Raw genomic sequence first — 12,382 nt, forward strand, 5'->3', positions numbered from 1 at the left:
TTCGCCAACTGGACTATGGGTGAGGGAAACACGTCGACTACACGCGAGTTGACTAGAATTGCCGGGTACACGCGTGCTTGTTGAAATTCACTGACGTGTACGTGTGTAAATTGTGTTGAATTTTCTCAATCGTTTTAGAGGACGTGCTCCAGGTGTATCACAAGAAGTCTGATTTCTTAGACCGAAGCGACAGGACGAATTTAAAACAAAGCGAACAGTTTTGTATAGATCTGTCACTGAATTGACATTTAGAATTTTGAGGGAGTGTGATTGTCTGGAAAAACATACAGACATGCTTCCTACATTGAAAGTTGGGGTTGTCCAAGCTTTGTCGCTATTTGTGATTTACAGTGTCGCAACAACAGCTTGGGCAGCTTTGAAAGAAGGAGACTGTGAAGGTAAGGTATTTATTGAAGTTTGAATAATTAACTTGATACGGTCTACTTCATAAAATTCATACCGAAAATTCAGAATCTTAGGGGTCACTAAATCTTGGTTCGATTAAGGCCAAAATGAATTTTATCTCATTCATTTATATTTGAATTCAAAGTGTGTTTCAATTATTTATGAAATTCTTTATACTGTTATGGTAGTGGATTCAATAATGACAATAGTTCTTATCTTGATAAGGTACTACACATGCTACAGAAATGGATGGGAGTGAATTATGAGTTATGATAGTTTGTAAACAACATATCAATATATAGGAGTCAGTATAGATGTTTTGTAGACTTGGTAGAACAGAACAGATAATGAAGTTTGTTCATAACCAAAATACTTTTAGATCCGATTCAGGTGATAACGATGAAATAACTGATGAAATATTGAACCAATATGAAATATTAAGAGAGTTGCATTATTATATATAGATCTATGATTTGTTTGGATTAACAGAATGTGATAATAATAGTACTAAAGCTCGATTATTGCAATGTTGATAATTTGTTTCAAGAAATTGGCATGAGCATGATGAGGCAACGCATACATGTTCATTTTCTTAGACAAGCTTGAAATGGATCATTATCTCTCTGAGAAAGCAAATTGATGTGTAAAACTTAAGGAAATGGAAAATTTGTGATCAGATTATTGTTAGTGATTGTTAAGTTGTCGCATATATTTGAAATGGAACGGAGACCATTAGCCGGATTGCACACTTTCAGTTTTGGTCAATAAAAATATATATTTTTGCCTGTGAAAGTTAGACGTTCATCATAAAGATACATGTATTAATGTATAATACATTTCCAACTGGGCATTATTTATTTTTTTCAGTTTGCATCAAGACTCTGAACAAGTTCACAGACCAGTTAGCTGATGGAGATAGAAAATCTACAGATTCAATTGAAGCAAAGTTCAAGAAATTCTGCAAGAACCTTCGTTTGAAAGAAGAAAGATTTGTAAGAATCTTTTGATCATGATTTTGTGTATAGAAAGTAAGACACTTTGTGCATCTCCTAAGCAGAAGGACATGGGGTTAGCATGGGTACTCTTCATGCTCTCCCTCAATAGCGTGAAGATTCCGGGGTAGAATAGGTCTTCAGCAACCCATACTTGCCGTAAAAGGCGACTATGCTTGTCATAAAAGGCAACTAACGGGATTGGGTGGTTAGGCTCGCTGACTTGGATGATACATGTCATCGATCCCAATTGCAAGGATCAATGTTCATGCTGTCAATCACTGGGTTGTCTGGTCCAGACTCGATTATTTACAGACCGCCATCATATAGCTGGAATATTGCAGAGTGCGGCGTTAAACGACAAACAAGCAAAACCTCAATAACGAGGGGATGGTTCTGCCCAGCAAGGGAGTTAACTGCATGTCTATGTATAAAGTTCCAGTTTCCAACCTTGCCTGCAGCTGGTAACTTTTCTGTCAGGCTTCATGAAATTTTCTTCCACTTGCCCAACGTGTCTGGCAGACAATGTTATGACTACTTACATATTCAGTTTTTCGTAGTTTCTCAAGTAATTGTTTGCATTATTATCATGATTATACCCCTGACTTAGAAGGGCAGGGGTCTATAGTTATACCAATGAATTCCGTCCGTCTGCCTGTCCTGTTTAGGACATTTTTTTGTGTGACCTATAACTTCAAAGCTACTACATAGATTCTTTTCAAACTTGATGACCACTTTTTATACCTATAGGAGAGGTTCAGTGTGAGGTTTCATTTCAATTTTTAGACTAAAAGTACAGCTTTTCTTTTTTTTAAAATTCATTAGAATTCATTAGAATATGTTTACATACACATTTGTACGACCTAAAGCTGAAAAGCTACTTCATGGATTCTTTTCAAATTGGGGGAACAGTTTCCAGACAAATTTAAGAGGTGCAGTGCAAAGTTTAATTCTTATCTGCATTTTCTGAAAAAATATGATTTTTTTCATCTTTGGAACGTAGGAAATTGTTTTACTTCAACTTTCATGCAAGCTGTAACTTTAATCTACTTCAAGGATTTTTTTAAATCGGGGTACAGTTTCTATACCAATTGGAGAGGTGCAGTGCAATGTTTGATTTCGATAAGAGAATTTTCTGAGAAAATATTGGAAATATGTTGGATTCGAAGTCGAGGGTATAAGTGAGCCCTGCCACCACTGACAAAGATCTGAGGACATCCCATTACGTGTCACATCAGAACGACCTTTCATCCAGCCAATCAGTGTCTCTCACCAGATCATGAAAGGACAGTCGTAATGTGTTTTCTAATCATGCAGCCTCAAAAGACTTAACATGGGGTATTCCCAAGGACAGTTACAGGCTTTATGACTGAATCCATGCAATCTGGGACATCTGTAAGCTGTTCTAGAAGTTCTTTTTTCAGATTTCAAATGTTTCATTATTATCGAAAAATTTTCAAGTTATGTTTCAAAACGTAGTCACCAGTTTGAAACTATGGCAGTAATGCATGAGAAAACTGTCTTCTGACTGGCAAATGTCGACTTCGTGTCATTCATTCCATTTGTCATTTGCGAAAGGTCGGTCTGATGTGACTTGAGTGGGAAGTCCTCAGATCTTTGTGCAGCCGTAGCGAGAAGTAAGGTTTGATTTGAATGAGATCGTATGTATTTCTATGGTGCATGCTTCATGTTTCAGTGCTACTATGTCGGGGGGTTAGAGACCTCAGCAACTGCAATCCTTCAGGACATCTCCAAACCAGTCAGCTTCTACAAGCCCAATGAGAAGATCTGTGAAGACCTTAAGAAGAAGGATAGCCAGATCTGTGAACTGAAATATGGTGAGTTCCTCGTCGTTAATTGCACTGTGGATTTCTACAGCAGCATGAGAGGACCCAGTATGTGACAGCCTCCGTGGTCTAGTGGTAGAGTGTCTGCCTGGAGAGCGGAAGGTCCGGGGTTCGATCCCGGCTGTGTCATACCTAAAGATGTTAAAAGCTGGTACTTGTTGTTACCATGTCTGGCGCTCAGCATTAAGGGTTAAAACAAGGACTGGTCGGCTCGGAGTCAGTATACTGTGTCTGAGTGGGGTATTCATGTTAAACTGTGGCATGATATCTCAGTGTGCTAGCACTATAAATCGGTATTTCTCCGGACTGGAACAAGCAGCAATACACAAAAACGTCCCAGTGTCTGTATATCGTATTCGGCGTAATAACCGCCCAGCTCTAATAAGCGAACCACGGCGATATTTGCTAATATATTGGCTAGTGAACAATCCCAATTAGCACCCCTTCCGACTTGGTTGATACATGTCATTGTATCCCAATTGCGTTGATCAATGCTCATGATGTCAATCACTGGATTGTCTGGTCCAGATTTGATTATTTACATATAGCTGGGATATTGATGAGTAGGGCACTAAAGAAAGAAAGAAAATATAAAAATAGTAAAGCTGTAGTACCGTATGTGTTCCTGAATATTTCTTCATTGTTTACCAAGACATATCTTTCATAATTAAACAATCAACAGTGGTTATGTATGATTGCCAGTTGACATTGATTAAAATTATAACACAATACATTTTATTTCCTCAGATAAGGAGATTGACCTTTCCAAGGCTGACTTCAAGAAAATGAAGGTCAAGGAATTGAAGAAGATCCTTGAGGGGTGGGGTGAATCGTCTGCCTGCAAAGGATGTGCCGAAAAATCAGACTTTGTACGTGTTATTAAAGAACTGATGCCCAAGTATGCCCCCGAGGCTCACAAGAAGAGGGAAGAGCTTTGATCATTATGTCGTTTTAGAACTTAATTTTCATGAAAGGGTCATTTCTGTTCCATGTATAACACAGATTTGCATACATCTAAATAATACAACGTTAATATTTTAGGTTATTGCGAAAAAATGAAAGCATATTATTATTATTATACGAAACAGGAATTGATCGTGTCATGGTATCTTGACTGCTAATTCTTTTGATATAACATTGACAAAAATTGAAAGTCTGTACATACTTGTTACAGTTCTGATACACAAGAAACCAGGAAAAGGCTTTTTTGGATAAAATTTATTGTGATTTAATTTGGGGTAGTGTTGAGGTAAATGTGTTCATTTGTTGCATATAGGTCCAGGTTTGAATCCTGACATGGGGACAATTGATAAGAATTATTCATGGTGTCCCTGTATTATATGGTAACATACTTTTCTTGTGAATTTTCTGTTTCATGCGACTTGCTGTTGCATTATTTAAATGTATGCTCTTACGTCGTCTAAGTTATTTTGTTATGACATTGTTGACATGAAGCATGTATGTTTGTTAATACTGTACATAAACTCTCTCATGCCCTCATCATCGTGTGTAGCCATGTTAGTTCATTTGACCAATTCCAAATTGGACCGTATTTCTTTTCTGGAGAATTGGTTTAAAACCATGTGATTTAGCCTTGCCATCCACAAACTGACACCATTGATGTTGTGCAGTTCATTTGGCAAATCCAATTTAGAAATTAGCAGTGTTCTGCCGAGGCAGTGGCCTCGCGGGATTCTCGAAATATTTTATAGATTGGCGCATGATATATACTCTCAGTGGGACAAGGGGCGCATTCATGTAGATGGGTTTATTTATATGATTATAGGATTCACTTCTGTCTCAAAATCAGTTTACATCACAAGACGGCTGCTTCTACTTTGAATGTAAACGTCATGATTTTAGTTGCCGTATGTATCTCAATTTGGTTGAAAGTCATAAATGGTTCATTCAGAATTGAGTATACACATTTTTTAAATCTTAATATCTGTAAAAGATGTCCTGTTAAAATTCCGTGTCTGGCTAAGGGCGTTAATGACCTCCATTCCATGGGTTTTTAAGTTTTATGTTATTGGAGAGGTTGACCTCACAAGTTTTGAAAATAACCCCATGTATTTATGCTGAAGGGATCCCTGTCCCCAGTTGGTCAGTGTCTTGGCAGAACACTGACTTAGTAAGTCATTTCTATGAAATCGGTTAGAACCGTGATGTAGATTAAAGTTCTATCAACCCAACAATGACCATTGTCCCCTCATCTGCGTACATTGGCTTAACATATCATTGTGCATCACGTGTTGTCAAGGGTCAAGAGGGCAGTGAAGGGAAAAGCCTACACCAGAACTGCTTTCTTCTTTCATTTCTGATCCCAGATACCATAATATATTTATTTAATATATTGAATACTGTGTGATGCAACAATACCAATAAACCAAACCTGACAACATTTTTACCTTTCTCATGTTTTCTAGTTTAAGTTTGTAAAGAATATACTTTAATCTCCTCTTATAAAAAATCATTATGATCATCCTGTTTTTTGAGGCATCTTACAGATGATGTATGCACATACCTTTCGCTAGTCCGACGTCATTGTTTTGTCACCTATTTCACAAATGTTACATCATTGTATACTCCCCAGGGAGGTGAGAATGATGATTTGAATGCATACAGATCCACTGGTTGGGGAACAAATAAAACACATTTCAGCAGATATTAGTATAAGTACATTATAAGTACATTGGATAAGAACATTATATAAATGTATCATAAAAATAATCATTGGGAATTGTGATGTATGTAATCTTAGGTAGGTCTTTCCTTCTGGTAAGGGCAGTAGGGTAGTATAGTGGTTAAAGCGTTTGCTCGTCATGCCAAAAGCCCGGGTTCGAATCCCCACATGGGTACAATGTGTGAAGCCCATTTCTGGTGTCCCCTTTCGTGATATTGCTGAAATATTGCTAAAAGCGGCGTAAAACCTCACTCCATCTTCTGGTTCATGTAGGGGCACGGGTGGGCCAGTCGTCTAAGGCGCCACGATTCGCTGTGCAGAGTTGCGTCCCTTGGGCACGCCAGAAACCTATGATTGTGGGTTCGAATCCCGGTTTGCCCCGATCATGTTTCTAGGTTTGTCAGCACCATACCCGTGATCGTGGGTTTCACTGAAGTGGTAAACATCGGAGACCTGCATCACTTAGGGCTTCCCCCCTACATTAAACTGACACGCCGCGATATAAAAGTGGCGTTAAACCCAACTCACTCACTCACTTCTGGTTCATGTATTTGTTTTATCCTAGATTTGGACTATCATTATGACTGTTGTACCCACTAAGCAGTGTATAAAGACATTGCTCTCCATCATGGAGTCTGCGAAGCAGATGGGAGCCAAGTGGGCAGACCTTGGTCTGTCGGTACCATACATGGGCTTCTCCGAACTCGCGTAAATCAACGACCTAACTTTTCTCCCATGTTGGGCCACATGTCTACAGCAGTAGAAACTACTTTCTATTGCTTTGCTACAATTATTGGCAAGCAGGTTTGGGTCCCGTTCCACAAAGCGATCTTAGCCCTAAGGTGATCATAACTCCCTTATTTTAACATAGGCTTATGATAGTCATAGCGCTAAGATTGCTTTGTGGAATGGGAGCCTGGTTAGCCGTGAAAGAATTCATGCTCACTGTCCCGATCCACAATGTGATCGTAGCGCTACGACTATCGTAAGCCAATGTTAAAGTAAGGGAGTTACGATCACAATAGCAATGGAGCTCTGGTTTCTTTGAAGTTTGGGAGTTAAGGTCAAGTCCTGTCTGCCATTGAACATTGGATTCAGAGAAAATATTACGGTAGAAAGAAATGATCTGACCACATCAGCTCAGTGTTTAACAGTATGTGTGTGATCTAAATATTAATATGTCATTTTGAGTAAACCCTTGTTTGAGCTTTTTCTTGACTTAAGACCTGTATTTTCATATTTTCAAGTTGATCAAGCTGTGATGTCATAGAACTTCTGATTACCATGGAAACACGAATTCGTGACATTTAGAAAATGTTTTCATGATACCAAATACCTCTATCAGAACTTTTCCTTCCTTTATGTTATTATTTATTCATGGCTGTTTAAACATTGTCTGGGGGGCACGGCTGGCCCAGTCGTCCAAGGTGCCGTGATTCGCTGTGCAGAGTTGCGTCCCGTGGACATGCCAGAAACCTATGATTGTGGGTTCGAATCCTGGTTCGCCCCGATTATGTTTCTAGGTTTGTCAGCACCATACCCGTGCTCATGGGTTTCACTGAAGTGATAAACATCTGACACCTGCATCACTTCGGGCTTTCCTCCCACATTAAGCTGACACGCCGTGATATAACTGGAATACTGTTAAAAGCGGCGTTAAACACAACTCACTCACTCACTCACTAAACATTGTCTGAAAGAGAACTTCTTGATTGAGAATGTCCGAATCATTTTTGAACTTCAATATCAGCTCATGTCGTCCACCACGTTCTTGAATGAGTATGCACTTGTAAATTGTGTATAGTTGTCTTGGTGTAAATGTGTTTATAGAACTTGAAATATTAAGCTGCATGTAAAGGGTGTGAGACAAGCACAAGTGAAAGAATACAACTTATTTTGGGACATTAAACTTGTTAACTACTTCATATCTCGCAGTTTTTATTTAACATGTTCAGGGTTGAACTGACACAAAATATTGGATTATGAAGCATTCATGTCGAGATTGAAACAAATGATTTACACTGCAAGTCTTGGCGGTTGCCAAAAAATGTGTTGGACTCTTTACATGGAAGATCGCATGTTACATATATATGTGTGTGTGCAAGTTGCTGTAGAGAGTTGCATCCATTGGACATATAAGATATCTATGATTGTGGGTTCGAACCCTGGTTCGCTACGATTGTTTCTAGGTCTGTCGGCAACATTTCTGTGATTGTGGGTTTCACCAAAGTGGTAAACGTACGAGACCTGCATCACTTTAGACTTTCTTCCCACATTAAACTGACACGCTGTAATGTAACCAGAGTACTGTTCAAGACAGCTTTAGACCCAACTCATTGACATATACATGTGATCAGCAATTCTATTCCGGTGAAGGTCCGAGGTAGAAAAGGTCTTCAGCTGCCCATGCTTGCCGTAAAAGGCGACTATGTTTGTCGTAAGAGGCGACTATCCGGATCGGGTGGTCAGGCTTGCTGACATGGTTGTTGCATGTCATCGTATCCCAATTGTGTTGAGACCGCCTCCATGGTGTAGTGGTAGAGCGGAAGGTCCGGGGTTCGATCCCCATCCGCATCATACCAAAAGACATTAAAAGATGGTACTTGTTGTTACCCTGCTTGGCGCTCGGCATTATGGGGCTAAAACAAGGACTGGTCGGCTCAGAGTCAGTATACTGTGTCTGAGAGGGGTATTCTTGATAAACTGCGTCATGGTATCTCACAGTGAGCTAGCACTATAAATCAGCATCAGTCCAGACTAGTACAAGCAGCCACACAAACACACACGTACATGCATGTCGCTATATAAGTGCAATAATCTTGGACACAACGTTAAACCCATTTCACCTACGGTATTCCTAATTTTGGGGATCGATGTTCATAATGTCAACACTGGATTGTCGTGTCCCGAATCGATTATTTACAGACCGCCGTCATATAGCTGGAATATTGCCAAGTGCGGTGTTAAACAACAAACAAAAACAAATCTATTCTTGTTAGAAATGCTCTCTATGAGTGTCAGTGGTTGACATTGTGTAAGTGCTTTGTGTTCATACTTCATAGCCCTTGTGATGTAAATAGATTAGCATCTTCTTTGTTGGTGATAAGGACACTCAGCTGATGCCTTCAGTGTTGAACACCACATCACCCTTTGTCAGTCAGGACTGTGGTATTCATTTACGTGAAAAAGTGTTCGATGTATAATGAAACTCAACACACTCACATAGTCGTGCCCATTTTCAAGTTCGTAAAGCCCCAAACACAAGATATATTTCCCCATCAGAATAATATATTCAGGAAATAATTTTGGCAACATGACCATAGCTGACGATGAGAAAAAAAAACAAACATGATCTTCCTTGTTTTGACATTTGGTTTTATTTTATAGATCATTCAAGCACAGTAAATACTTATGGGAAGTGACTCTACCTTATCAAATTTACAGAGATGAGTGCAGTTGGAAACAGCTGGAACGAGCCATGCTAAACACAATTCCAACTCGCTGAAAACTGTCTGACTTCAATTAGATGTAACAACAATCATGCTTGCACATTTGACTGGAACTTGAAACTATAGCAGGGCTCGATGTAAGGAACTTGAGTTAACTTGCACCAGTGCATGCTGACATGAAAACCTAGTGGCATCAGACAACCAGGTTGCCCACTGGTCCTATCAGTTTATCAAAGTTGTTTGTTTGTTTGTTTAACGCCTCACTCAGCAATATTTCAGCTATATGACAGCGGTCTGTAAATAATCAAGTCTGGACCAGACAATCCAGTGACTGATATCATGAGCATCGATCCACACAATTGAGATCGATGACATGCACCAACCAAGTTAGCGAGTCTGACCACCCGATCCCGTTAGTCGCCTTTTAAGACAAGCATAGTCACATTTTATGGCAAGCATGGGTTGCTGAAGACCTATTCTATCCCGGAATCTTCACGAGTCTTATCAAAGTTGAAATGAAGATGCATAAACTCATGTAAATAACAATATCTCAGATCTCTGATGACTCGTGATTTTACAGGTAATAACGACGTACCGGTATTGCTGTAAAACATGAGAAACATACGTACATGTTGGACAATGACATGACAAATTACATTCGCCCCCATATATTATATATATTTCAGATGCAATTTAAAGCACACTGGGACATGCGGAATTATACAGCATGATTGAACACATTTAACTGTGTCTTGGGTATATTTTAACATTCAAGACATGTAAAATCAAAAATTATTTCTGAGGGATTCTTTGACAAAAGCTTGAAATCATATGTGCATTCTGATTGGTTTGTCCTATTTTCGCACATTACATTCATCAATAGGGAGACAAGTCTTCTTGCAGGTTACGGAAAGGGCGAGTGGTGATGAATGGACAAATTACACAGGATTAGTGATACAGTATGTCACATGAAGCCCAGAGGTATTCGACCCGTGAAGATTCCGGGGTAGAATAGGTCTTCAGCAACCCATGCTTGCCGTAAAAGGTGACAATGCTTGTCGTAAAAGGAGACTAACAGGATCGGGTGGTCAGGCTCGCTGACTTGGTTGATGCATGTCATCTATCCCAATTCGGTTGACTGATGCTCATGATATTGTCTGGTCCAGACACGATTATTTACAGACTGCCGTCTTATAGCTGGAATATTGCTGAGTGCGGCGTTAAACAACAAACCAACCAACCAACCAATCAGAGGAATTTCAGTGTGTTCAAAGACCCTTGTGTGGAAAAGTAAGGGTCAGTCAAACAAATATAAAATGTTTTAACACGATTTAGTTGCACTTTATAATTATAGGTTGCACTGGTGCATGTTTTAAATGTTTAAATTGAGCCCTGTATATTTTTTTTCTGTGCCCTTAAAGTATGATTAGAAGAAATTTGAACATGTAGTCATCAAATGCAACATGCTTGATTGTATCATTTATCTTAAACATACATACTTTTATCTAGAAGAAACAACATAGATATTATTACATACTTTCCTTTCATTTTAATCAAAAACCTTTGAAGATTTCATTAGAAGTAAGAAATACTCCTCACAATGCCATCAAGTTGAGATGAGAAAGGAACATTATGGAGACTGAACTAAAACATGGAAATAAATGAGTGAATGTTGTTTTACTGCCCAGTCAAAAATAATAATGTCTTAGCCAGGCAAACTGTGGGTTATAGAACGAACACTGTTCTATATAGTGGGTTTCACCGAAGTGGTAAACATCTAAGACCTGCATCACTTCGGGCTTTCCTCCCACATTAAGCTGACATGCCACGATATAACTGGAATACTGTTTAAAGTGGCGTTAAGGCACAACTCACTCATTTGAATCCATACCCGACCATCGCAATGGTTACAAGATGGACATGTTTCATGAACAATATGCAAGTCAAATAATTTGATCATCCCATCATGATGTAACAACCAGTATCACAATAAATCTATCTCCTGTCACCTGACACAAGAACAATGGACATTCTTCACCAAAAGAATGCGAACGCTGGCCCCTTGCCAAAAATGCGACTCAATATTAATGCGACACCCCCCTCCTCTCAAGCAGCAGTGGATATGTTATCTAAAGAAAATGTCCTCTGACAGGTTTACAGGAGAATCCTCATCCTTACATTAATCCAATCACACACCAAATAGAACTGCTTATTAGCGCTGAGTACTGTACTTCCGCTAAAACAATGCATGCGAGCTGGCTCGTGTCAGCCTTTGACACAGTCGCAAAGAACAAAGACACCGTGTTGGGTGAATGGCACTGTCTGGACTTGCAGGTGTGATCAGTGATGACATAAGTGAGTAGAACTCTTGTCTTGACCTCAGCAGTGACAATTAACAGGATGTAATTAGTGTTTGAATGATATATACTTGTTACAAGTGCTGCTCAATAAACAGTGATGTAGAAAACATAGTTGTTTGTTTTCAGTGTATGTCTAAGTTGGTATTTCTACTACACAATATGTCTTATTGCTGATATAAATGCGATGTTTAATAATGCGAGCCAAGACCACTCGCATTTTTCGCATTTAATTTACGCTCGCGTTAATTTCAAGATTTACAGTATATCAACAATACATGCATAACCATGATAAATGCAAAAAACACCTTGTGCCATATGCAGTAACTCTTAGTTTAAGTTTTCTTTCACAAGGCAAATATCACAGTTACATCTCCAAATAGTATTCATCACAACATATTGTCAGTTCATGTAGTATCAGAATAGAGAAGAAGAAGAAAGAAAATCATGTTTAGGTGCCTACTTCAGAAATCATTCAACCTCATTCGACATTACATTCAAAATGACCTATGGTAAACTTTGATTGGTTTGTTGTTTAACGCTGCACTCAGCAATATTCCAGCTATATGACGGCGGTCTGTAAATAATCGAGTCTAGACCAGACAATCCAGTGATTGATATCATGAGCATCAATCCCTGCAATTGGGAT

General features: G+C 39.0%; 1 protein-coding gene across 1 annotated transcript; it reads left to right on the forward strand.

The window, feature by feature from the left end:
* Nucleotides 1–24: 24 nt before the first annotated feature.
* On the forward strand, nt 25–7,852 carry LOC139445130 (mesencephalic astrocyte-derived neurotrophic factor homolog). The gene is made up of 4 exons (XM_071226228.1): nt 25–398; nt 1,273–1,397; nt 3,094–3,235; nt 3,992–7,852. The coding sequence occupies exons 1-4, from the start codon at nt 293–295 to the stop codon at nt 4,180–4,182; spliced, it is 564 nt and encodes a 187-aa protein (XP_071082329.1). The 5' UTR covers nt 25–292; the 3' UTR covers nt 4,183–7,852.
* The last annotated feature ends 4,530 nt before the right edge of the window (nt 7,853–12,382 follow it).

The sequence above is a fragment of the Haliotis cracherodii genome, unplaced genomic scaffold (genome assembly GCF_022045235.1).
Source record: "Haliotis cracherodii isolate W230 unplaced genomic scaffold, xgHalCrac1.p SCAF_6, whole genome shotgun sequence".
Taxonomy (NCBI): domain Eukaryota; kingdom Metazoa; phylum Mollusca; class Gastropoda; order Lepetellida; family Haliotidae; genus Haliotis; species Haliotis cracherodii.